The following is a 27,500-nucleotide window of genomic DNA, read 5'->3' as shown; positions in this document are numbered from 1 at the left end:
ATGTCAAAACTGATATATATATCACATATATATAACATCTATATATAACAACATATATATATAACAACATATATATAACATCACTGCTGCAAAGTAACAGAGTACTTTTTTTGTGTGTTTACACAATCACCCAGGCTGCTTAGCGGGTGATATGACGTGATATAATTGGGACAGAGATGAGTGAATGAATGTTGTTGTCAACTCAGTACACATGCAGAGAGTGAGAATAAAGCGCACATGATTGTTTTTCTACCGGTTACATTTGAATGAATGAATGGTCTTTATTGTCATTGCTACAGTACAGGTACCAAACAACGAAATTTAGGAGGGGTGGCTCCCCTGGTGTTAGGAAATAAAAAAATAAAATAAAATTAAATTAAAATAAAAAACGATTTTGCTATTGATCCGCGGTACACATGCGTTCCGAACCGTGGAGGGCGATCCGAACGGATCACGGATTATCCGTGATCCGTTACACCCCTACTCTCCTCTCCTCTCTCCTCTCCTCTCCTCTCTCTCCTACCCTCTCCTCTCCTCTCTCCTCTCCTCTACTCTCCTCTCTCCTCTCTCCTACCCTCTCCTCTCCTCTCCTCTCCTCTCCTCTCTCCTACCCACTCCTCTCCTCTCTCCTACCCCCTCCTCTCCTCTCTCCTCTCCTCTCCTCTCTCCTACCCCCTCCTCTCTCCTACCCTCTCCTCTCCTCTCCTCTCTCCTCCTCTCTCCTACCCCCTCCTCTCCTCTCTCCTACCCTCTCCTCTCCTCTCTCCTCTCCACTCCTACCCTCTCCTCTCTCCTACCCCCTCCTCTCCTCTCTCCTACCCTCTCCTCTCCTCTCTCCTACCCTCTCCTCTTCTCTCTCCTACCCTCTCCTCTCCTCTCTCCTACCCTCTCCTCTCCTCTCCTCTCCCCTCTCCTACCCTCTCCTCTACTCTCCTCTCCTCTCTCCTACCCTCTCCTCTCCTCTCCTCTCTCTCCTCTCCTCTCCTCTCCTCTCTCCTACCCTCTACTCTCCTCTCCTCTCTCCTACCCTCTACTCTCTTCTCCTCTCTCCTACCCTCTACTCTCCTCTCCTCTCCTCCCCTCTCCTCTCCTCCCCTCTCCTCTACTCTCTTCTCCTCTCCTCTACTCTCTTCTCCTCTCTCCTACCCCCTCCTCTCCTCTCCTCTCCTCTCCTCTCCTCTCTCCTACCCACTCCTCTCCTCTCTCCTACCCTCTCCTCTCCTCTCCTCTCCTCTCTCCTACCCTCTACTCTCCTCTCCTCTCTCCTACCCTCTACTCTCCTCTACTCTCTTCTCCTCTCCTCTCCTCTCCTCCCCTCTCCTCTCCTCTCCTCCTCTACTCTCTTCTCCTCTCTCTTACCCCCTCCTCTCCTCTCCTCTCCTCTCTCCTACCCTCTACTCTCCTCTCTCCTACCCTCTACTCTCCTCTCCTCTCTCCTACCCCCTCCTCTCCTCTCTCCTACCCACTCCTCTCCTCTCCCCTACCCACTACTCTCCTTTATAGAGTTTTATACGGTATATATATATATATAAGTATCTGAAAGAGCAGGCATGCTGTCTTCTGTTAGCTCTACGCTCTACACTCTTCTCTCTCTCTCTCTCTCTCTCTCTCTCTCTCTCTCTCTCTCTCTCTCTCTCTCTCTCTGTATATATACATATATATAGAGAGAGATATTTCTATATATATTTATTTTTCTTTTTTTTCCTTTATTGCTCCACTTCAGTTGACATACACAGTCGTATAGTTCCAACCACAGTTTCTCAGGCACTGTGCTGTTGCCTTCTGTGGCGACCTCGTAAAGGACCCGGAGGAAATATCATCCTTTTGTACCTTCAGAATGCCTCCAGCAACACGATGCTGATGTCTATTCTGTTCCCTCTGCTCTGTAACCTTCCAGGACGTTCCTTAAAGAGCTGGAGAACTGCACAGAGAAACCGGAGTTAGTGGGAACCTGTTTTCTGAAAAGGGTACGTGTCTTTGTTGTCAGAGTCAACATGACTGACAGTAAAAATGAGGGCGTGCATGCATGTGACGGGCGTGAGCGTGTGCGTGCCTGTGTGCGTGTGTGTGTGTGTGCGCGTGCGTGTGTGTGCGTGTGTGTGATGTGTGTGCGCGAGCGTGTATGTGTGTGTGTGTGCGTGCGTGCGTGTATGTGTGTGTATGCGTGTGTGTGCGTGTGCGTGCGTGTGCGTATGTGTTTCTTTCGGGAGCCTCCGGGCAAACGTCCAACAGCTACATCCCCCAGGTGATCAGGCTCATAAACAAACTCTAGACAATTGTCCCTCATCCCTAAGTACACTCCGTGTACACAGACTACCTGACCTTAAGCACACACACCACTTTACTTCTTGACCTCTCTATTTTTATGACTACCGGTAGCTTTACTCCTAATTGTATCCTAGTCTTGTCTGTCTACTTATGGCCGGTACTATTGTCACGTATCCATCTTGAATTATTCAACAATCTTGAATTATGTCTATTGTCTGGTTGCTGCAATGTCAACGACCCGATACCCGAGAAGTTCACTCTCTTACCCTCGTGTGATGTGACGTAAACAATAAAACACCTGAAACGTGAGACGCTGGTTGCGGTGCGAGTCGTGTGAGTCTCTCTGTGTGGTGGTGTGAGTCTCTCTGTGTGGTGGTGTGAGTCTCTCTGTGTGGTGGTGTGACTCTCTCTCTCTCTCTTTCTCTGTGTGGTGGTGTGGCCTTGCAGAAGGAGGAGCTGCAGATCTATGAGAAGTACTGTCAGAACAAGCCCCGCTCAGAGGCCCTGTGGAGGCAGTGTGGGGACAGTCTGTTCTTCCAGGTGAGTGTCCTGAACCCTGCACCCTATACCCTATACCCTACATCCTACATTCAATTCAATTCAAACCTTTATTTAAACTCGTAAGTTACTGAGGTTGCCCTCATTTACAGCAGCAACGAGTGAACAAAAGAGAACCAACAATACAAGTCATAAACAGAATAAAAATCAAACCAAAATATAAAACAAACTAAAAAAAACATTACTAAGAAATGTACAACATAATTTAAAAACAGTTACAAGAAGTGACACAGAGGGGAAAAACCAAGTTCTTAAAATCATTGAGTGATGGGAGAGTGACCAGTTTCAGAGAATTCTGAATAGAGTTCCAAGTAGGGATGCACCGAAATGAAAATTCTTGGCCGAGGCCGAAGCCGAATTTAAGGAAACACTTGGCCGAATACCGAATACCGAATACCGAATGTGTATCGGCAGTTTTTAATTTTATCATTGCATAAACTAAATACATTTTGCTTTTTATTCATGCTTCTCAAAGAAAGAAATTGAGATTGAAAAAAAAGAACTTTTATATATAACTTATTATAACTAATTATCGTGGGATTTAATCTCTACTGCTTTCCAGGGTTCAAGTTAATGATATTCATGATTTGTCTCTACATAGGCTTCAGAAAGTATTTAGACCCCTTCACTTTTTTCACATTTTTGAATAGATTTGCCATCAATCCACACACAGTACCCCATAATCTAAGTAAAAACGTTTTTTAATGCTTGCAAATGTATTAAAATGTAAATACAGAAATACCTCATGTACATGACCCTTTGTCACTCTTAAAATTAGGTCAAATGCTAAATGTCTTCAACAAGTCATTCAACAAGTTGAATTGAGTCCACCTGAGTGTAAGGATAATAGTTCATGTTATTTCAGAATGAATATCTTTTGTTTTTATAGTCTCTGGTTTGCATAGAAACCACCGCATGATACAGCTGCATGTCATAAACTCGTGTAGAACAGCTGGGAGTCTGAATATGTTTTCAACAAGGCAACAACTCTGCTTCTTCCGCTACGACTGCTAAGCTAACTAGCTAGATGAGTGTAAGGTTGCGTTCGTAAAGTCGCTCTGAGAGCGCTGGAGCGCACACTGGGCCCGACGTCATAGAGAAACCGAGTCATTTGATTGGACGAGAGGCATTCCACGAGTGCTGATCGGATTTCCTGAGTGAATTTACGAACGCAGCCAGTTTTGAAAGCGCGTCGCCTCGCGCCGCGCGCCTGTTGAGAGTTATATTTAATTGTATTGCGTCATCAAAACACGGCCACTATTCGGTGGTAAACATTCGGTGTTTTCACACATTCGGCCGAATACCGAATGTGCTTTATTTTGCGATATTCGGCCGAATACATTCGGTGGCCGAATGTTCGGTGCATCCCTAGTTCCAAGTGTTAGCAGCATCATAAGCATAGGCTGTCCTACCCAGCTTAGTAGACATTTGAGGGGCCGTACAAACCAACCACTCGCTGGAGCGTGTTTGATAGGAAGAAACATTCCATTCCAACAGGGAAGTAATATAGGGGGGGAGTTTGCCTGAAATCCCCTTAAATATAAATTGATACCAGTGATAATCTCGGCGGGCTGCGAGAGATGTCCAGCCAACCTTATCATATAAGACACAGTGGTGAGTGTTATATTTGTCTTGAGTGATGAATCTGAGTGCAGAGTGGTATACCGAATCCAGAGCCTTTAAGGTAGTGACAGCCGCGTGACGATAGATCACGTCTCCATAGTCCAGTACAGACATAAAAACAGATTCAATTACTCTCTTTCTACAGCTCGGAGGGAAGTTACTGCGATTTCTGTAGAGAAAGCCAATCTTCTGACGTAGTTTTGAGGACAAAATATCAACATGATGTTTAAAAGTAAATTTTTCATCAATCCATAATTATACTCCTTGACTCGCTCTAGTATGGAGCCATTTGATAAGGACATTTGGAAGCTATTAACATCAATATTTCTAGACTTAGTAAAAAACATGACTTTTGTTTTGCTAGCATTTAAAACCAATTTAAGTTCTTTAAACGCCCTTTGAAGATGATCAAAAGCTTGTTGCAATTTCAGATTAGCTGACTCAAGAGAATCCGCAGTACAATAGATTATCGTATCATCCGCGTAAAGGTGAGCCTTACATGAGTTGTCCAGAGCAGTTAAAATATTGTTTATATAGATTGTAAAAAGAACCGGACCCAATATTGAACCCTGCGGAACACCCTTAGTAAGGGGCAGGAACTCAGACCGGACAGTACCAACACTTACACACTGGCGCCTATCAGAAAAGTAATTAAGGAAAAAGTTTAAATAAGTGTTATCCAAGCCTAAGCTAGCTAGACAATGCAGAAGTAGAGAATGATCTACTGTATCAAAGGCCTTAGACAGGTCAATGAACAGGGCTGCACAGTGTTTTCCCTGATCCAACGCTGTAACAATATCATTTACAACCAGAGTGGCAGCTGAGATTGTACTATGCTGGGCCCTGAAACCTGATTGAAATGGACTGAGCACAGAGAAGGTAGAAAGAAAGGATTTCACTTGGACATTTACTAATGACTCCAGCACTTTTGCTAAACAACATAAACGAGAGATTGGTCTGTAATTGTCCACATTATCCCTGTCACCTCCTTTGTGTAATGGCATCACCCTAGCGGACTTCCACTCAAGGGGGAGTTTCCCTTCAGAAACAGTGAGGTTTAAAATGTAAGTCAACTGTTCAACTATAACTGGGGCAGCTAATTTAATGAAGAAGGCCTCTAGGTCATCCTCACCAGTAGTACACTTCCGGTTAATAGACTGAAGTGCCCCAAGAACTTCCTCGTGCGTAAACGGAAGAAAAGAAAAGTTTGAGCGGGGAGAGGCTGTGTGTTATGTTTCTCAATAGGTTCTGTTATGTTTCTCAATAGGTTCTGGGGGTACACAATAATGTCGGATCCAGGTGCGGTGTAAGTAAAGAATGAGACGGAGATGTAATAAAATAAAGATTCTCTTTACTGAGACGTATGATTCATAGGTACAAACATAAACTCTTAGCCGGACAACAAAAAGGGGAGCAGTAGGGCTCAACACGTAGGTAATAATAACTCAGGCACTGCGGTCAATAATAAAGTGCACGAAAACTAAAGATTGAGCGAAGGGCTCCAAAGGCGGTACAAGGTTGCAAACCAGCAAACAAAGTCAAAGTTCAAATTACGTTCCGGGTAACGGATACGTGAAGTGGTAATACATACACAGGGTTCTGAAGCATTCCATACGGTGTAACACAAGTGATCGACTGACAAGGGAACAAGGAAATGGGACACCTAAATACACTGACAAACACTCACAGGTGACAACAATCATTCGATAATTAGTCCAGGGCTGGGGCACTGTCGCTCTTCGACCAGTAGGGGCGATGGGGAGTCCTCTTCGCTGACCCCCCTTGTAACAGTGCCCCCCCCTGACGAACGGCACCAGAAGTTCACCCGGGTGCCTCGGGATGGAGCCGGCGAAAGTCCGTGATGAGGCTCGGATCTAGAATATCCCGCCGAGGCACCCAGGTACGCTCCTCAGGCCCATAACCCTCCCAGTCCACCAGGAATTGGAGGCCCCTCCCCACCTTCCGGCAGTCAATAATCCTGTTAACCGTGTAGGCAGGTTGTCCATCAATGAGACGGGGCAGGGGGGCGGGGCGGGGTGGAGGGGCCATGGGGGAGAAAACAACGGGTTTGAGGAGTGAAACATGGAAGGTGGGGTGAACTCGCATGGAGGGTGGGAGTAGCAGTCTGTAGGCCACGGCGTTGACCCGCCGCACCACCTTAAACGGCCCCACGAAGCGAGGAGCCAGCTTCCGTGACTCCACCCGGAGGGGGAGGTCCCGGGTAGACAGCCAGACCCTCTGACCAGGACGGAAGACCGGGGCCGGACGGCGCCTGCGGTTGGCCTGGCGTTGGGACCTGTCCGAAGCCCGCACAAGCGCCGCCCTTACCCGCCTCCAGGTACGGCGACAGCGGCTGACATGGGCTTGGACCGATGGTACAGCTGCCTCCTCCTCCTGCTCCGGGAAAAGGGGGGGCTGATACCCGTACTGGCATTGGAAAGGGGAGAGGCCAGTGGAGGAGCAGAGGAGGGTGTTGTGGGCGTATTCAGCCCACGCCAGCCGCCGGTTCCATGTCGCCGGATTGCTGGAGACGTAGCACCTCAAGACCCCCTCCAGATCCTGGTTGACGCGCTCCGTCTGCCCATTGGATTGGGGGTGGAACCCGGAGGACAGGCTGACGGAGGCGCCAAGGCTGGTGGCGAATGCCTTCCAGAACCTGGAGGCGAATTGAGGACCCCGGTCGGATACCATGTCCAGGGGTAGTCCGTGCACCCGGAAAACGTGCTGGACCACTAGCTCCGCCGTCTCTTGGGCCGTGGGGAGTTTGGGGAGGGGGATGAAGTGCGCCGCCTTGGAGAACCGGTCTACCACCACTAGTATGGCGGTGAACCCATCAGATGGGGGTAGACCCGATATGAAATCGAGGGCTATGTGCGACCAGGGACGTTTGGGGATGGACAGGGGGTGTAGGAGTCCCGGCGGCCGTTGCCGGGAGGCTTTACTGCGCGCGCATAGGGCACAGGCTGCCACAAACGCGCGCGTGTCCCCCTCCGCTGTGGGCCACCAGAACCTCCTTCGTATGAAGTCCAATGTCCTGGTGGCCCCTGGGTGACTGGTGAGGGAGGAGGCGTGCGCCCACTGCAGCAGTCGTGCACGCGCAGTCTTCGGAACGTAGAGCCTCCCCGGCGGACCCCCGCCCGGGTCAGGCTCCCGCCTCAGCGCTGTCCTCACTACCCTGTCGATTCCCCAGGACACGGGGGCGACGACCAGGCCAGTGGGGACGATCGAATCCGTACTCTCCACCAGGTCCACAGGATCGAACTGCCTCGACAGTGCATCGGGCTTGGTGTTTTTAGAGCCCGGTCGATAGGAGATCGTGAACTGGAACCTGGTGAAGAATAACGCCCACCTGGCCTGTCGGGAGTTGAGGCGTTTGGCCCCCTGGATATAGGCCAGGTTCTTGTGGTCCGTCCACACTATAAAAGGGTGCGCGGCCCCCTCCAACCAGTGCCTCCATTCCTCCAGCGCGAGTTTGATTGCAAGCAGCTCGCGGTTCCCCACGTCGTAGTTGCGCTCCGGCGCGGACAGCCTGCGCGAAAAAAAGGCACAGGGGTGAGTCTTATTGTCCTTGGCGCAGCGCTGTGACAAAACCGCCCCTACCGCAATGTCCGAGGCATCCACCTCCACAACAAAGGGTAGGGACGGGTTCGGGTGCACCAGGATGGGTGCTGAGGTGAAGCGCTGTTTTAATGCCGTGAACGCGGTGTCCGCCTCCGGGGACCAAGAAAAGGAGCGTAGGCTAGTCTGGGTGAGGGCTGTCAACGGGGCCGCTAAGGCGCTAAACCCGCGAATGAACCTCCTATAAAAGTTTGCGAAACCCAAAAAGCGTTGTAATTGTTTGAGAGAGGAGGGTCGGGGCCAGTCCAACACCGCACTGACCTTTCCGGGATCCATGAGTAGATTCCCCTTGTCCACCACGAAGCCCAGAAAGGAAACAGTGTCCACATGGAACTCGCACTTCTCCACTTTAACAAAAAGTTTATGATGGAGAAGGCGTTCGAGCACCTGTCGCACATGGATTCGGTGTTGGGCTAGGTCCTTGGAGAAAATTAGAATGTCGTCGAGGTAGACGAAGACTGAGTGGTCGAGGAGGTCTCGTAGGACATCATTAACGAGCGCTTGAAATACCGCTGGCGCGTTGGCAAGGCCGAACGGCATTACTAAGTACTCGTAATGTCCTCTGGGGGTGTTAAAAGCTGTTTTCCACTCGTCCCCCTTCCGGATCCTCACTAAGTTGTACGCGTTTCGTAAGTCCAGCTTAGTGAAGACCCGGGCCCCCTGCAAGGACTCAAAGGCCGTCGTCATCAACGGAAGAGGGTATCTGTTTTTCACCGTGACGTTGTTCAACCCCCTATAGTCGATGCACGGCCGTTGCCCCCCGTCCTTCTTGGCCACAAAGAAAAACCCTGCACCCGCCGGGGAGGTGGAAGGGCGAATGTGGCCCGCGGCGAGTGCGTCGTCGATGTACTCCTTCATGGCCAGGGTCTCAGGACCGGAGAGGGAGAACAATCTCCCCCGAGGGGGCGTGGTGCCGGGCAGGAGGTCGATGGCACAGTCGTAAGTCCTGTGGGGGGGTAGTTCCCTAGCCCGCTGCTTGCTAAAAACCTCCCCCAGATCCCAATAGACCTGGGGAACGCCCACTACGGCCGGAGTCACTGGAATGTTTGTAGACCCCGCCGCTAGCGTGGAAAAGGGTCTAGGGGCTGTAGCTAGGGAGTGGGAAGGGACTGGGAATGGGGTTGGGGTTCTGGGAGGGTTGGTAATTCGCCCCGTGGACCAGTTAATGTTATGGTTGTGCACCGCCAGCCAGGGGTGCCCCAGGACCAGAGGACAGTCGGGAGACTCAATAATAAAAAACTGGATGAGCTCCCACTGTTCTTGCTCCACCTGGATGCGAATAGGTGGTGTGCACTGGGTAACGAAGCCGGTCCCCAGAGGCCGGCCGTCCAGGGCGCGGACCGGTAATGGAACGGGAAGGTCCTTTAGAGCTAGTCCCCACTCGTGGGCTAAGCCCGTGTGCATAAGGTTCCCCGCCGCCCCCGAGTCCACCAACGCCCACACCCGTCGTATGCGGCGTCCCCCCTCTATCGTTACCCCCAAAAAAGTCCGGTGATCGCCCATTGCGGAAGGTGACTCGTGGCTCACCAATGTCCCTCCCGACATTAGCGAGCCCTCCCGTTTCCCGGTTTCTCCGGGCACGTAGCGACTAGGTGTCCAGCCCGCCCGCAATACAGACAGCGCCCCTCTCTCTGACGCCGCTGTCGCTCGGTCTGAGACAGGCGTGCCGCTCCTAGCTGCATTGGCTCATCGTAGGTGGGTTCCTCCTCCATGAAGCCACTGGGTGGTCTCACACCCGGCGTTAGGTGGGAGGGCGCGCCCCTAGCCGAGCCTCTCTCGCGGTCCCGCTCCCGGCGTCTATTATCCACCCGCCGAGAGAGGTCGACTAAGTCGTCCAGCTGCTCAGGCAGCTCTCGGAAGGACAACTCGTCCTTCATGACCTCCGAGAGCCCCTGCGCATACAGGACGACCACAGCGCGCTCCTCCCACCCGGTCTCTCTGGCCAGGGTGCGGAACTCCACGGAATAGTCCGCCACCGTGCGATGACCCTGTCGACAGGCGGTGAGTCTCCTGCCTGCCTCGTAGGTAGAGAGTACCCGGGTGTGATCAAAGACTTTCCGCAGCTCTGCTATGAAGAGCTGGGAACTGGCACATATCGCCGTCCCCCTCTCCCACTCTGCCGTCGCCCAGGACAGGGCACGTCCCGTTAGCAGAGTGGTGATATAGGCCACCCGGGACTGCTCGGTGGGAAAGGAGGTCGGCTGTAGGTTGAAGACTAAGGTGCACTGTGTGGTGAACTCTCGGCAGCCCTCTGGACGTCCGTCGTACCTCTCTGGAGGTGGAAGGCGAGGCTCACGAGGTGTAGGCGGAGGTGTAGGGACCAGTAGTGGAGGTGGGACTGCTGCGGCGGCGACCCGTTCCGCGTTGTCCTGGCGGTCCACCAGGCTCGAGACGGTGAGGGACAGCTGGCTGAGATGTTCACTCATCTCCCGGAGGAGACGTTCATGCTGGGTCAGCATGGCACCTTGGGTGGCCAGTACGGTGCGAAGGTGTATTACATCCGCTGGATCCATAGTGGTCAGTCGATCTGTTATGTTTCTCAATAGGTTCTGTTATGTTTCTCAATAGGTTCTGGGGGTACACAATAATGTCGGATCCAGGTGCGGTGTAAGTAAAGAATGAGACGGAGATGTAATAAAATAAAGATTCTCTTTACTGAGACGTATGATTCATAGGTACAAACATAAACTCTTAGCCGGACAACAAAAAGGGGAGCAGTAGGGCTCAACACGTAGGTAATAATAACTCAGGCACTGCGGTCAATAATAAAGTGCACGAAAACTAAAGATTGAGCAAAGGGCTCCAAAGGCGGTACAAGGTTGCAAACCAGCAAACAAAGTCAAAGTTCAAATTACGTTCCGGGTAACGGATACGTGAAGTGGTAATACATACACAGGGTTCTGAAGCATTCCATACGGTGTAACACAAGTGATCGACTGACAAGGGAACAAGGAAATGGGACACCTAAATACACTGACAAACACTCACAGGTGACAACAATCATTCGATAATTAGTCCAGGGCTGGGGCACTGTCGCTCTTCGACCAGTAGGGGCGATGGGGAGTCCTCTTCGCTGACCCCCCTTGTAACAGCTGTGTAGATGGTTTAAACACTGAAGAGTGGGTAGCAACTGTTGCAGCAGGATTTGACCCAGTATTAATCCTGTCGAACAGATGTCCTGCCTCAGCAAAGTGCCTGTTAAAAGCCAGACAGATTTCATTCTGATCAAAGATCTCGTTATTTTCAATTTTAATTCGCGCGGGAAGGGAGTTGGAGAATTGTTTCTTGTTTATGTTTACTGCTTTCCAAAATTTAGAGGGATTAGAATGCGCGTTTGTAACTAGATCTAGGAAATAATCAGATTTTGCCTTTCTTACAGCGCTAGTGCATTCCTGATTTGCCTGAATGTAGTCCAATGAAGAGGGTCTCCCGATCGCCTAGCGCGGGCCCAGGCTAGGTTTCTGTCCCTAAACAACAAAGATAATTCTGAGCTAAACCAAGGGGTAACTCTATCCTTAATGCGAATCATCTTAAGTGGTGCATGTCTATTAACCACTGTGTTAAAACAATCGATAAATGAATGTAAGACTACCTGAGCGTCAGATTCAGTTAAGGCAATTGGGTGTAAAGTTCCTTCCAGATCATCTAAAAAAGCTTGAGCATCAAACAGTCTGAAGTTTCTCCTCAGTACAGCGAGAGGCTTAGATTTAGCAAGTTTCATTTTTCTTATACAAGCAATAGGACAATGGTCACTGATTCCCAGATCGAAAACACCACAGGCAGAAATCCTGTCCGGTTTATTAGAACAAATTAAGTCAATGAGTGTGGATTTGGAGTAGTTTTGGGGGTTAGGTCTAGTAGGTTCTGCGACTAGCTGGGTTAAGCCCAGGTTCCCAAAGACTTCCTTGAGTCCTTGAGAGTTATCACTCAACCAGTCAAGGTTCAGATCACCCAGCACAAGCAATTCAAAATCAGAGTAAGCAGAGAGCAATTCAGCAAGACTATTAAGAGAGTCAGTATTTGCCGAGGGGGGTCTATAAACACCAGCAACATAAATTGAGCTATTGGAGCCCAGGACAACCTTCAAAACAAGTAACTCAAAAGACTTTGGAAGAGTAACTGACTTGATTAGTGAAACAGCATACCTTGATTTGACATATATGGCGACACCCCCTCCTCTTCCAATTCTGTCAGCCCTAAACAAATTAAAATGTTGCAGTTCCACAGCTGAGTCACAAGCTGTGTTTCGTAACCATGTTTCAGATATAACCACAATGTCAGGGTTTGCTTCAGTAACAAGTATTCTCAGGTGGTCCATTTTATCATGCTGAAGAAGGCTTCTAGTATTTAAATGTATCAGCCCCAACCCTTTCCTATCCTTAAGGGATTGGGGGTTATTGAGAGGGGCAGAGGGGGGGTCTGACTCATGAGAAGTCTGAGAGGGCTGAAGAGGAATTGTAGGTAGGCAAGAATTTCCAGCAGCACGGTTAGGATAGTGGTGGGGGTGTCTCACTGTAATTCGGGAGGGAATTAATGAAGGAGTCAATAGCGATAGCGGGGGTGGGACTGCAGTAGTGTAATAAGAACTACTTAACTGCCCAAGCCTAGTCTGAGGGGAGGGTTGGGGGGAATAACATAACTGTGGAGATTTAGGGCTTGGACATGGAGAGCATCAAAGAGAAGATAAGTAGGAGGCAGTGGATTTGAGTGTGTCAGAAATGTTCATAGATAGCAACGTGGCTCCAGAGCTATTTAAGTGAATTCCATCACTATAGAACATATCCGGTCTGGTACTAAACAAAGTAAAATTGTCCACAAATGGGAAGCCCCACCACCAGCACTGTCCTTTCAGCCAGAGATGTAGTTTGCGAAGGCAGCTGTATCTCATATCTCCTCGATTGAAACAAGGCAGGGGTCCAGAGATAACTAGATTATGATGAAGATCTGAGACAGTCTCAAGCAAGTAGGCGAAATCCTTCTTTAGAAGTTCAGAGGTACCGGTCAGCACATCATTGGCACCGGCATGGAGCACCAGAAAGTTCTGGTTGACATTCATACTGGGTATCATAGTAGTCATGTCCTTCACTAAAGCTCCAGGAAAACACCTCGTCTCCCCTCCCTTAACAGCAACATTGCGGACCATAGAGTCGCCAATGATAAGGTGGGTATAAGGACCGACAGGAGCAACGGCCGCAGGAGCAGGGACATCACCACCACTAGCAGTATCACCACCAGCAGTAGCAGTATCACCACCAGCAGTAGCAGTATCACCACCAGCAGTAGCAGTATCAGCACCAGCAGTAGCAGTATCACCACCAGCAGTAGCAGTATCAGCACCAGCAGTAGCAGTATCACCACCAGCAGTAGCAGTATCACCACCAGCAGTAGCAGTATCACCACCAGCAGTAGCAGTATCAGCACCAGCAGTAGCAGTATCAGCACCAGCAGTAGCAGTATCAGCACCAGCAGTAGCAGTATCACCACCAGCAGTAGCAGTATCACCACCAGCAGTAGCAGTATCAGCACCAGCAGAAGCAGTATCACCACCAGCAGTAGCAGTATCACCACCAGCAGTAGCAGTATCACCACCAGCAGTAGCAGTATCAGCACCAGCAGAAGCAGTATCACCACCAGCAGTAGCAGTATCACCACCAGCAGTAGCAGTATCAGCACCAGCAGTAGCAGTATCAGCACCAGCAGTAGCAGTATCACCACCAGCAGTAGCAGTATCACCACCAGCAGTAGCAGTATCACCACCAGCAGTAGCAGTATCACCACCAGCAGTAGCAGTATCACCACCAGCAGAAGCAGTATCAGCACCAGCAGTAGCAGTATCACCACCAGCAGTAGCAGTATCAGCACCAGCAGTAGCAGTATCAGCACCAGCAGTAGCAGTATCAGCACCAGCAGAAGCAGTATCAGCACCAGCAGTAGCAGTATCAGCACCAGATGGGCCTCTACCCACTGCTAGTTCCCTGAGAAGCATTCTCTCCTCTTTCAACTCCTCACCAAGAAGCAATAAATCTTCTCTATACGTTTCTAAATTAACCTTGAGGAGTCCTAACTCTTTCTTTGAGGACCTGATCTCGGTCTGGAGGGCAGACAGGGACAGGGACAGGGAGGCTGTGGAGGGGGCGTCCAATTGAATTGTCAAGGCTCTCTCTTTGGTGAGGTGAAAGCTTTCTTGAAAAGGGGTAAGATTTCCCTGAATCATCACTGTACCTGTCTTATAGATCGAAACAGTGGTTTGCTCCCCATCTGTAGTAAACTTCAGTACATTTCCAGAGCCAACAGCTTTGTGGAGCTCTTTAATTGCAGCACCCCAACCCTTAGTGTTTTTGGTATGGAAAATTAGGTTTGAAGTTATACCCGTGGCCGTAAGATCAGCAAATAATATGTTTGGATTACTTTTTAGGAGATCTGACTTAAACTGTTTCTTCTTCGTTAGATCTTTTGTAAAGGCTGGAGGGTACTTTACACTAATTAGCTTCCACAGAGAGATAAGGTGTGTGAGGGGGAGGGGTGGTGAAACAATGGACTCTCTGTGGAAAGGTGAGGGGGGGAGGGGAGGTAGCTGAGAGCCGCGCCATTTTGTACAGACCTTAGAAATTCCAAATAAATCCTTATGTGGTAGAAACAAATGTCTCTTTCGTGTAGAATTATTCCAGTAGTATTCTAGTTATTGCGAATATTCCAGTTATCGATACTCCAGCAATTAGACTCTGGACGTAGTTGCTCTCGCGGTAATTCCGCGATTCTCTCGAGGTTTGTGAGACTAAACCATGACAGTGTTCTGGTCCTCGTCGGGAATAAGCTTCTTCCCGTTTTAAAATGTAAAAACTATTACTACACCAAATAAAACTAGTAGTTACTATAAAGGGGTGCTAAAAGTTCTAAAATCCACTAAAAACTATTAATTACTAACAAACATTGAACAGAGACAATAGGCATGCTGCCATCTTGGATTTGGGGCGGAGTTACACCCTACACCCTATACCCTACACCCTATACCCTACACCCTACATCCTACACCCTACACCCTACACCCTATACCCTACACCCTATACCCTATACCCAGTGGCGTAGCGCAAAATCCCGGGGGCCCCCGCAAGGTGGCGGCGGGGGCCCTTTCGCAACGGAGTAAAAAAATAATAAAATAACGTGCGTTTTTTAGAGGCCGATGCGTTATTGACATTGCGAAATTTCGCAATATGCACTCTACATTCTAAATGCTTGACTTAGCAAAAGGTACAAACAAGTGAGAGCAATAGCCTATAACTAAAACCAAATGGTAAACTACACTACATCAGTAGAATGTATTATAAGTAGAATAGTACAAGCTTTATTTCTTTTAACAAAGTGTGGTGTGCACAGCAGTGTGATATCTGTAAACATATCTGTAGACTCTCCGCTAAGGGTTGCCAGATGGGATTGAGAATTTCCAACCTAACCAATCTAAAAACGTCTAAATCCACCAAAAACCAGCCCATCTGGCAACCCTGTCTCCGCTGCATCAGAGTCTACTTGTTGCGTAAAATTGGCCAGGGTTAGTCAAATCCTTTGTTGGACATCTCGTATATTGGTATATTGTGGCATTTCTTTACTGTTTGCCATCTGGTCTAGGAATACCCAGGGAGACGCAGACAGCAGAAGTAGATTAGAATAGTAGAATAGAAAAAAGAAACAGCTATATATAGCCTAACCATGCTGAATTACAGTATGTACCTGTATGATGCACTGACAGCCTGTGACTGTGAACCTGGCCGGACCCTGCCCTTCTGCCTGAGTTTGAGTATGATGCTGCCCAAATAAATGTTATTGTTTAGTGCTGTACGCTTTCGTGGTATTATATTGTGTGAATTATCATCTGTATGTTGTTTTTCTTTCACTCGACTAACCGCCGAGATAATACTTGAGACATGTACTTCCGTAAACTGCAGGGTGGAGTGTACTCCCGACCGCTAGGGGGCGATAGTATTGGTTTATGTGTTTAGTACTCTCTGTTAAGAGGTTAGAGTTAGGAGAAGTTGTGGCGGCCATTGTGGATGCCAGGTGGTCCGAGGATACACGCTGTTTCTCCTCTCTCTTTATGACGTGTTTGCCTGTTATACGTAAGTCTGTTATTAGTTATATGTATCTTATTATCAGATTGTGGTTAACAGTAATCGTTCATGTTTGTTTATATCTTGTTATGTATGTCTTGTTTTGGTAATTGTATTTACTCATACGCTGTATTCCCACCCACAGGGTGTTGACATCTTTGTCTGAATAAATATTATAAACCGACATTGAGGAGTCTTCTTCATGTCAACACCATGAAGGTGGAATGCCCCTTCCCCGGCTGCGACTTCGAGACCAGAGACGTGTCCGAAGCACTCGCCATCGTCTTGCTGACAAACCATGGACATTTCCATCGAGGTGCGGCGGTTCAGACCCCAGCTCCCCGAGGCCCGAGGATGGAGCGGCCTAGGGTTGACACCGGCATCTCAACGGAGGAGTGGAACGTGTTCGTCCGGCGGTGGGAGGTCTTCCGGGCGGGGTCGGGCATTGGAGCGGCCCAGGCCCCGTTCCAGCTGTTTCAGTGCGCGGGGATCGAACTTGGAGACAGCCTGTTGAAAGCGGACCCGGACGTCGCCTCTGGGGCTCTAGAGGAACTACTTGCTGCTATGCGCTTGCTGGCCGTTGTCCCGGTCGCCACATGCGTCCTGCGCACAGAGCTGCTTCAGCTGCGCCAGGAACGCGATGAGACATTCCGCGCCTTTACTGCCAGAGTGCGTGGGAAGGCGGAGACGTGCTCTTACGTGGCTGTCTGCGAGTGTGGCAAGAGTGTGAGCTACACTGATCACATCATCCGCGATGTCCTTGTTAATGGGATCTACGACCCGGACATACGCCGCGAGGCGTTAGGGACGCCTGACATTCTTCTGAAGCCCGTTAATGATGTGGTCGCGCTCGTCGAGGGCAAGGAGATGGCTCGTAACGCCCTTCCATCATCCGCCCTGTCGGCTGTCTCCTCATTCCAGCGCTTGAGGAAGGACCCACAGCCAAGCCCACAGCGGAGCCCCTCCTTGGCCCCGAGTCCAGCTGATGTGGCAAAACGAGCCGTGTGCCCAGGGTGTCAGAACACGTTCCATGTCTTTACAGAGGGGTCTCGCGGATGGAACATCAGGCCTCACCAGCTCTGTGTCGACTGCTTCAAGGCCCGTCGACGCAAGCGGCGGCTGCCACCATTTGACGGTCAGCAGGCTACCATGGGATCCGAGGTGTGGCTGCGGACGCCGTCTAACGGTCAGCAGGCCGCCCTGGAGTCGGAGCCGATCTCCCAGCTCTCGGTCATTCAGTCTGAGGCGCGCCCAGATCGACACTACGGGAACCATCGTCGGCGCCGCACAACGGCACCTCTCAGACTCGAGCACCATATCTTCTCCAAGGGCGAATGGAGGCGGGCCAGGCTGAGGGAACACCCCCGGGCACTGATCTCCGTCTCGATTGACAATCCGGTGGGTCAGGGGGGCGGCGCCGGCTGTCGGCCCTCGGGGAACATGGTGGAGGTGTCCGCCATCGCAGACACAGGTGCGCAGTCGGACATTTGGTCGTTAGAGGAGTACCTGTCCTGCGGATTCTCGCGTGACGACCTGCGCCCTGTTAGCCTCAGCCTCTCGGCTGCAAATCGCTCCCCCATAGCCATTGATGGCGCATTCTTTGCTACACTCTCGGCGGTCTCCAACGGCGGCGAGGTGTCGTCCTGCCGCTCAATGGTGTATGTGAGCAGCTCGGTCCGGGGAATGTACCTCTCCTATGAGTCGCTGCTCAACCTCAGCCTCCTGCCTAAGGACTTCCCAACAGGTGGTGCGGGGCGACCCAGGGACACGCACGATCCTGCCCCCCCTTCTTCGCCGGGTCGGCCCTTGTCTGTGAATGCATTGAGGTCCGCCAACGGCGGCTGCGACGGCCCGAGCGACCCCCATGACGCCGGGTGCTCGTGTCCACAGCGTGCAGTCCCTCCGTCACGCCCCGCGGCGCTGCCATTCTCTTGCGAGCCTGAGAACAATAGCCGGATGAAGGGGTGGTTGATTGAGAGGTATGCCTCATCTACATTTAACACGTGCCCCCATCGGGCATTGCCGTGCATGGAGGGGCCGCCCGTCGAGATGCATGTGGACCCTGCTGCCGCGCCGAAAGCGTGCCACACCGCAGCCGGTGTGCCTCTCCACTGGCAGCAGAAGGTCCACGACGACCTTCTCCGGGACGAGGCCCTTGGTGTCATCGAGCGTGTGCCGTACGGCGAACCGGTTACATGGTGCCACCGGATGGTGGTTACCCGGAAGCACGACGGGTCCCCCCGCAGGACCGTGGACCTTTCCCCTCTCAATAAGTTCTGCCAGCGTGAGACGTTCGCCACTGAGTCCCCATTCCACCTCGCACGTCGTGTCCCGAAGGGCACCTGGAAGACAGTCACGGACGCTTGGAATGGTTATCACAGTGTGCCACTGCGCGAGTCTGACCGTCATCTGACAACGTTCATCACTCCCTTTGGCCGGTGGCGTTACACCAGGGCACCACAGGGTTTCCTCTCGTCGGGTGATGGCTACAACCGCCGTTTTGACGCTATCCTCTCAGACTTTGAACGCAAGGAACGGTGTGTGGATGACACGGTCCACTACGACACCGACTTGGAGCAGCACTGGTGGAGGACCATCGATTTCCTGACACGTGTCGGGCGGTCAGGCGTCGTGTTGAACCCGGGCAAGTTTCAGTTTGCGCAGAGGAGCGTGGACTTCGCTGGCTTCAGGGTGTCGGACGCTACCATCGAGCCACTTCCCAAATACCTGGACGCCATCCGGGACTTCCCCAGCCCGGTCTCCACGACAGATATCAGAAGCTGGTTCGGCCTTGTAAATCAAGTGACTAACTACGCCCAGTTGCGCGATACTATGGCTCCTTTCAAGCCCTTCCTCAGCCCACGCTGCAAGTTCGCATGGTCAACCGAGCTGGAGGAGGCCTTCCAGGCGTCTAAGCATGCCATAATTGGGGCCATTCGCGAAGGTGTAGAGATCTATGACATGCAGAAGCGCACCTGCCTCCGCCCCGACTGGTCCAGGCGAGGCATTGGCTACTTCCTTCTCCAACAGCATTGCAGCTGTGCCTCGGGCGTGCCGGACTGCTGCCCGGGAGGTTGGAGAATCACACTCGCTGGGTCTCGCTTCCTGTCCTCCGCGGAGCAGCGTTATGCGGCTATCGAAGGGGAGGCCCTGGCCGTGGCCTGGGGTCTGGAGCAGGCACGATACTTCACGCAGGGATGCGACGATCTCGTCGTGGTCACCGACCACAAGCCCCTGGTGAAGATCTTCGGGGACCGCACACTCGACGAGATCACAAACTCACGCTTGTTCAGGCTCAAACAGCGTACCCTCCCATGGCGTTTCGAGATTGTTTACCTCCCTGGCGTGAGCAACCATGCCGCTGACGCTGCCTCAAGGCACCCTTCCCCCTCGGGCTCGGCTAGCGGCCTCTCCCTGGAACCGCCAGGCGTGCCTGACACTGTCGAGTTGGCACTCATGGCTTCCATCTGCGTCGATGCTCAGGAGCTCGGCGCCGTCTCCTGGCCCCTCCTCGCGCAAGAGAGAGCGGCTGACGCATGCCTCGGCCGCCTGCTGGACATGATTGAGCACGGGGACGGAGTGGACGCGCATGACCCTGCCGTGGTGAGTTTGTCGCCGGTCTGTGACTCCATCTATGCGCAGGACGGGGTCTTGCTGTATCAGGATCGCGTCGTGATTCCCCTATCCCTCCGCGAGAGAGTCCTTCGACACCTTCATGCTGCCCACCAGGGGGTTTCGGCGATGGAGCAGCACGCCCGGGCCATAGTCTACTGGCCTGGGATGTCTGGGGATATCCGCACTGTCAGGACCAGGTGCGCGGACTGCAACCGCAATGCTCCATCACAGGCAGCTACGCCCCCTCTGTCATCTCCGCCACCGTCCACCCCGTTCGAGGCAGTGTTTGCTGACTTCTTTGATTACGGGGGCCGCCACTACCTGGTCGTCGGGGATCGGCTCTCAGGCTGGGTGGAGGTCCTGGGCGCTGCGGCCGGGACTGATGCTGGAGGCGCAGCTGGCCTTGTTCGCCACCTCCGCTCATTCTTCCGGACCTTTGGGGTGCCTGAGGAGCTTTCAAGCGATGGCGGCCCGGAATTTATGGCAAGCCACACTCAGGACTTCTTCCGCCTATGGCAGATCAGGCATCGTGTGTCCTCCGTCAGTTTCCCACAGTCTAACGGGAGAGCGGAGGTCGCTGTTAAGACTGCGAAGCGGCTTCTGATGTCCAACAGTGGCCCGGCGGGCAGTCTCGACCAGGATCGCTTCTTGCGCGCGATGATACAGTTGCGTAACACACCCGACCCAGACTGCAACCTCTCACCAGCACAGATCATTTTCGGTCACCCCCTTCGAGGCTCGCTCTCCTTCGTTAACAGGCTGGAGAAGTTTTCGAACCCGCATATCCGTCCTCTCTGGCGTCAGGCATGGGCTGTGAAGGAGGATGCCCTTCGTACGCGGATGTCCCGTACCACCGAATCTCTGGGGGTTCATTCAAGACCACTTCGCCCTCTGGCACTCGGTGAGAGGGTGTTCATCCAGAATCAGCAGGGCCCGAGCCCCAATAAGTGGGACAGGTCTGGGGTGGTGGTGGAGTCGCTTGGCCACGATCAGTATCGGGTGAGAGTTGATGGCTCAGGACGCCTGACGTTGCGCAACCGGCGGTTCCTCCGTGGCTACACGCCAGTCGCCCCATGTACCCAGCGGCTGCCGTCGCCGCCTCCCCTGCCTCCTCCCTCCCTGGACTCTCTGCCCCTAGCTACCCCCTCTGGTCCAGTGGTGCCCCAGGGTGACGCCCGGCTGGGGACGGATGGGCCCCGTGTTGCTGTTCTGGGCCCCTCTCTGCTAGGGCCTTCAGGCGGGGCGTCGTCTCTCCCCGCGCCCCTAGTTCCCGCTGGTGTGGCTCCCGCTACACCTCTTCCTGCGCCGTCGCCACTGCGGCCCGCCCGGCCGGCCCGTGCTAGGAGGCCACCTAAGCGATATGAAGCTGAGTCTGGCCAATGGATTTGAGCCCGTGGACCCACGTGGATTCGTGGCTCCCCGGTCTGGGGGGGATGCAGGGTGGAGTGTACTCCCGACCGCTAGGGGGCGATAGTATTGGTTTATGTGTTTAGTACTCTCTGTTAAGAGGTTAGAGTTAGGAGAAGTTGTGGCGGCCATTGTGGATGCCAGGTGGTCCGAGGATACACGCTGTTTCTCCTCTCTCTTTATGACGTGTTTGCCTGTTATACGTAAGTCTGTTATTAGTTATATGTATCTTATTATCAGATTGTGGTTAACAGTAATCGTTCATGTTTGTTTATATCTTGTTATGTATGTCTTGTTTTGGTAATTGTATTTACTCATACGCTGTATTCCCACCCACAGGGTGTTGACATCTTTGTCTGAATAAATATTATAAACCGACATTGAGGAGTCTTCTTCATAAACATACATTTTTTATTTGATTTTTTTACAATATCGGACCGACAGTCCCACATATAGCGGCTATAATGTCCGAATAGAGAATCTACCACCACCTAAAGAATGCTTATTGTACTTTGTATTGTATTTTCGCTTGCTCATTTTCCTTGTGTCTCGCTGCCTACGTGTGACGTCAAAGTCATGTTGCTATTGGATACGGCTAACTATGTATATATTTTTTTATATAGGCCTATATATTAAAATTAAGGTTGACACAATGAAGGGCCACTTATTTTCTTTATTTTATATATTTTTAAATTATAAAATAAAAATAAAAAATAATAATAATTTGGATCCAATGTTAGGGGGCCCCCTAGTGGCTGGGGCCCCCCCGCGGTGCGTCGCTTGCGGGCCCGTCCGCTACGCCACTGCCTATACCCTACACCCTACACCCTACACCCTATACCCTACACCCTACACCCTACACCCTACCAATAAAGTTAGAGTGAAGGCTGTAGATGCATGTGTACAACTATCGATCTCTCTCTCTCTCTCTCTCACCTCTCTCTCTCACCTCTCTTTCTCCCTCTCCTTCTCTCTCTCTCACCTCTCTCTCTCTCTCTGTCTCTCTCCTTCTCTCTCTCTCTCACCTCTCTCTCTCTCTCTCACCTCTCTCTCTCTGTCTCTCTCTCTCTCACCTCTCTCTCGCTCTCCTTCTCTCTCTCTCTCACCTCTCTCTCTCTCTCTCTGTCTCTCTCTCTCTCACCTCTCTCTCTCTCTCCTTCTCTCTCTCTCTCACCTCTCTCTCTCCCTCTCCTTCTCTCTCTCTCTCACCTCTCTCTCTCTGTCTCTCTCCTTCTCTCTCTCTCTCACCTCTCTCTCTCTCTCACCTCTCTCTCTCTCTCTCACCTCTCTCTCTCTCTCTCTCCTTCTCTCTCTCTCTCACCTCTCTCTCTCTGTCTCTCTCTCTCTCTCTCTCTCACCTCTCTCTCTCTCTCCTTCTCTCTCTCTCTCTCTCTGTCTCTCTCTCTCTCACCTCTCTCTCTCTCTCTCCTTCTCTCTCTCTCTGTCTCTCTCTCTCTCTGTCTCTCTCTCTCTCACCTCTCTCTCTCTCACCTCTCCTCTTGCAGGAGTGTCAGAAGAAGCTGGAACACAAGCTGTCCCTGGACGCCTACCTCCTCAAGCCCGTGCAGCGGATCACCAAGTACCAGCTGATGCTCAAAGTGGGTTTAACATGTTTAACATGGCGCAGTACAGTCTGTATCCACACCACTAGAACCATGACAACATAGAATTGGATTGATTTAATAAACACATTTATACACAATGTATACACTACAATTGCTTAAATGATTGAAAGAATGATTAACCCCTCTCATCCCGCCTCCCCCCTCTCCTCCTCCTCCCCCTCTCCTCCTCCTCCTCCCCCTCCTCCCCCTCTCCTCCTCCCTCTCCTCCCCCTCTCTCTCCTCCTCCTCCTCCTCCTCCTCCCCCTCCCTCCCTCCTCTTCCCTCTCCTCCTCCCTCTCCTCCCCCTCCCTCTCCTCCTCCTCCCCCTCCCTCTCCTCCTCCCCCCCCACCCCTGTAGGAGATGTTGAAGTGTAGTAAGACGTCGGAGGGCACAGCTGAGCTGGAGGAGGCGCTGGCCACCATGTTGGATATCATCAAGTCTGTCAACGACTCCATGCACCAGATCGCCATCACGGGTTTCGAGGTCAGCCAGGGGTCAGCCAGGGGTCACAGGGGTCAGGGCGGGGTCACAGGGGTCAGGGTGGGGTCACAGGGGTCAGGGTGAGGTCACAGGGGTCAGGGTGACATCAGGGTGTGAAGGACCAGTTAGATATGGATGAGATGGCCATAGTACATTGTAGTATACTAGGGGTTGTTGTTGTCTGTGTGTGTGTGTGTGTGTGTGTGTGTCTGTTTGTGTCTGTGTGTGTGTATCTGTGTGTGTGTGTGTCTTTTTGTGTGTGTGTGTGTGTGTGTGTGTGTCTGTTTGTGTGTGTGTGTGTGTGTGTGTGTGTGTCTGTTTGTGTCTGTGTGTGTGTGTGTGTGTGTGTGTGTGTGTGTCTGTGTGTGTGTGTGTGTGCCTGTGTGTATGTGTGTGTGTGTGTGTCTTTGTGTGTGTGTGTGTGTGTGTGTGGCCCACTCCTGGCCAGGCTTCTTAGTGCATTAGTGTTTTTAAACGTTTTCATCTTGAGACCCAAATGGGGATTTCTGTTTATTTCAGTTTATTTGATATTTTCAACACTAGTAAACGGCATCCTGCTGTTCGCCCTCTGTCTGCAGTGCCTCAGACTGAAACTGATTATTTCCACATTGGGAACTGAGTGAACGACATATTTAATAGTCATACACTAAGCCAAATGTGTTTTCTCATCATCTTACACAAATATTGTTTGACATTTCAAACTCAACCATTTATAGAATAATATTCCCATGGTTTGGTGTAATGGGGATAGTCTACAGTGTGGATCTATGTGTGTGTGTGTGTGTGTGTGAGTGTGTGTGTGTGTGTGTGTGTGTGTGTGTGTGAGAGACTACACAGGGTGTGTGTAGGGTGTGTGTAGTGTGCACAGGGTGTGTGTAGGGTGTGTGTAGGGTATGTGTAGTGTGTGTGTAGTGTCACTAACCTGGCTCAGAGCGAGTGAGACTCGCTTGAGACAAGTCAAGGGTAAATGTAAATAATCAATGTTTTATTATTAACTAAAGACTAACTAAGCAATAATAGAAATGGGGTGTGAAAGTCAGTATCTCCTCCCCCCCCCCCAGGGTAACCTCAGTGAGCTGTGTGTCCCTCCCCCCTCCTCCCTCCTCCCCCCTCCTCCCCCCTCCAGGGTAACCTCAGTGAGCTGTGTCTCCCCTCCTCCCCCCTCCTCCCCCCTCCAGGGTAACCTCAGTGAGCTGTGTCTGCCCTCCTCCCCCCTCCTCCCCCCTCCAGGGTAACCTCAGTGAGCTGTGTCTCCCCCCCCCTCCCTCCTCCCCCCTCCAGGGTAACCTCAGTGAGCTGTGTCCCTCCCCCCTCCTCCCTCCTCCCCCCTCCAGGGTAACCTCAGTGAGCTGTGTCTCCCCCTCTCCCCCCTCCTCCCCCTCCAGGGTAACCTCAGTGAGCTGTGTCTCCCCCCCTCCCCCCTCCTCCCCCTCCAGGGTAACCTCAGTGAGCTGTGTCCCTCCCCCCTCCTCCCTCCTCCCCCCTCCAGGGTAACCTCAGTGAGCTGTGTCTCCCCCTCTCCTCCCTCCTCCCCCTCCAGGGTAACCTCAGTGAGCTGTGTCTCCCCTCCTCCCCCCTCCTCCCCCCTCCAGAGTAACCTCAGTGAGCTGTGTCTCCCCCTCTCCCCTCCTCCCCCCTCCAGGGTAACCTCAGTGAGCTGTGTGTCCCTCCCCCCTCCTCCCCCCTCCAGGGTAACCTCAGTGAGCTGTGTCTCCCCCTCTCCCCTCCTCCCCCCTCCAGGGTAACCTCAGTGAGCTGTGTGTCCCTCCCCCCTCCTCCCCCCTCCAGGGTAACCTCAGTGAGCTGTGTGTCCCTCCCCCCTCCTCCCTCCTCCCCCCTCCAGGGTAACCTCAGTGAGCTGTGTCTCCCCCTCTCCCCTCCTCCCCCCTCCAGGGTAACCTCAGTGAGCTGTGTGTCCCTCCCCCCTCCTCCCCCCTCCAGGGTAACCTCAGTGAGCTGTGTGTCCCTCCCCCCTCCCCCCCTCCAGGGTAACCTCAGTGAGCTGTGTCTCCCTCCTCCCCCCTCCAGGGTAACCTCAGTGAGCTGTGTCTCCCCTCCTCCCTCCTCCCCCTCCAGGGTAACCTCAGTGAGCTGTGTGTCCCTCCCCCCTCCTCCCTCCTCCCCCCTCCAGGGTAACCTCAGTGAGCTGTGTCTCCCCCCCTTCCCCCTCCTCCCCCCTCCTCCCCCTCCAGGGTAACCTCAGTGAGCTGTGTCCCCCCCCTCCCCCCCCCTCCAGGGTAACCTCAGTGAGCTGTGTTTCCCTCCCCCCTCCTCCCTCCTCCCCCCCCCCCTCCAGGGTAACCTCAGTGAGCTGTGTCTCCCCCCTCCCCCCTCCTCCCCCCTCCAGGGTAACCTCAGTGAGCTGTGTCTCCCCCCTCCCCCCTCCTCCCCCCTCCAGGGTAACCTCAGTGAGCTGTGTGTCCCTCCCCCCTCCTCCCTCCTCCCTCCTCCCCCCTCCAGGGTAACCTCAGTGAGCTGTGTGTCCCTCCCCCCTCCTCCCCCCTCCAGGGTAACCTCAGTGAGCTGTGTCTCCCCCCTCCTCCCTCCTCCCCCCTCCAGGGTAACCTCAGTGAGCTGTGTCCCCCCCTCCCCCCTCCTCCCCCCCCCCCTCCAGGGTAACCTCAGTGAGCTGTGTCTCCCCCCTCCCCCCTCCTCCCCCCTCCAGGGTAACCTCAGTGAGCTGTGTCTCCCCCCCCCTCCTCCCCCCTCCAGGGTAACCTCAGTGAGCTGTGTGTCCCTCCCCCCTCCTCCCTCCTCCCTCCTCCCCCCTCCAGGGTAACCTCAGTGAGCTGTGTCTCCCCTCCTCCCCCCTCCAGGGTAACCTCAGTGAGCTGTGTCTCCCCCCCCTCCCCCCTCCTCCTCCCCCCTCCAGGGTAACCTCAGTGAGCTGTGTGTCCCTCCTCCCTCCTCCCTCCTCCCCCCCCCAGGGTAACCTCAGTGAGCTGTGTCTCCCCTCCTCCCCCCTCCTCCCCCCCCCAGGGTAACCTCAGTGAGCTGTGTCTCCCCCCTCCCCCCTCCTCCCCCCCCCAGGGTAACCTCAGTGAGCTGTGTCTCCCCCCTCCTCCCCCCTCCTCCCCCCCTCCAGGGTAACCTCAGTGAGCTGTGTCTCCCTCCTCCCCCCTCCAGGGTAACCTCAGTGAGCTGTGTCTCCCTCCTCCCCCCTCCAGGGTAACCTCAGTGAGCTGTGTCTCCCCCTCTCCCCCCTCCTCCCCCTCCAGGGTAACCTCAGTGAGCTGTGTCTCCCCCCTCCTCCCTCCTCCCCCCTCCAGGGTAACCTCAGTGAGCTGTGTGTCCCTCCCCCCTCCTCCCTCCTCCCCCCTCCAGGGTAACCTCAGTGAGCTGTGTCTCCCCCTCTCCTCCCCCCTCCTCCCCCCTCCAGGGTAACCTCAGTGAGCTGTGTCCCTCCCCCCTCCTCCCTCCTCCCCCCTCCAGGGTAACCTCAGTGAGCTGTGTGTCCCTCCCCCCTCCTCCCCCCTCCAGGGTAACCTCAGTGAGCTGTGTCTCCCCCCCTCGTCCCTCCTCCCCCCTCCAGGGTAACCTCAGTGAGCTGTGTCCCCCCCTCCCCCCTCCTCCCCCCCCCTCCAGGGTAACCTCAGTGAGCTGTGTCTCCCCCCCCCTCCTCCCTCCTCCTCCCCCTCCAGGGTAACCTCAGTGAGCTGTGTCTCCCCCTCTCCCCCCTCCTCCCCCTCCAGGGTAACCTCAGTGAGCTGTGTGTCCCTCCCCCCTCCTCCCCCCCCCAGGGTAACCTCAGTGAGCTGTGTGTCCCTCCTCCCTCCCCCCTCCTCCCCCTCCAGGGTAACCTCAGTGAGCTGTGTCTCCCCTCCTCCCCCCTCCTCCCCCTCCAGGGTAACCTCAGTGAGCTGTGTCTCCCCTCCTCCCCCCTCCTCCCCCTCCAGGGTAACCTCAGTGAGCTGTGTCTCCTCCCTCCCCCCTCCTCCCCCTCCAGGGTAACCTCAGTGAGCTGTGTCTCCCCTCCTCCCCCCTCCTCCCCCTCCAGGGTAACCTCAGTGAGCTGTGTCTCCCCCCCCCTCCCCCTCCAGGGTAACCTCAGTGAGCTGTGTCTCCCCCCCTCCCTCCCCCCCTCCAGGGTAACCTCAGTGAGCTGGGGAAGCTGCTGATGCAGGGCTCCTTCAACGTGTGGACGGACCACAAGCGCGGCCACAGCAAGGTGAAGGACCTGGCCCGCTTCAAGCCCATGCAGAGGCACCTGTTCCTCTACAGCAA

At 53.2% G+C, this 27,500-nt stretch overlaps 1 protein-coding gene across 1 annotated transcript in view; it reads left to right on the top strand.

The window, feature by feature from the left end:
- The window catches only part of mcf2l2 (MCF.2 cell line derived transforming sequence-like 2), a gene marked incomplete at its 3' end in the record, with an annotated part of 171,482 nt that overhangs the window by 111,736 nt on the left and 32,246 nt on the right, over positions 1–27,500 (top strand). Inside the window, exons 18-22 of the mRNA XM_080547791.1 lie at positions 1,898–1,967; positions 2,716–2,808; positions 22,697–22,789; positions 23,154–23,279; positions 27,364–27,500. The exon at positions 27,364–27,500 is cut by the window's right edge and continues 97 nt beyond it. Of these exons, the coding sequence (XP_080403917.1) occupies positions 1,898–1,967; positions 2,716–2,808; positions 22,697–22,789; positions 23,154–23,279; positions 27,364–27,500 (519 nt within the window). The remainder of the gene's footprint in view (positions 1–1,897; positions 1,968–2,715; positions 2,809–22,696; positions 22,790–23,153; positions 23,280–27,363) is intronic.

This window comes from Nansenia antarctica (genome assembly GCF_963989245.1).
Source record: "Nansenia antarctica genome assembly, chromosome: 17".
NCBI classification, from domain to species: domain Eukaryota; kingdom Metazoa; phylum Chordata; class Actinopteri; order Argentiniformes; family Microstomatidae; genus Nansenia; species Nansenia antarctica.
Note: the sequence above shows the minus strand (reverse complement) of the source record. Positions and strands in the feature narration are given on the sequence as shown.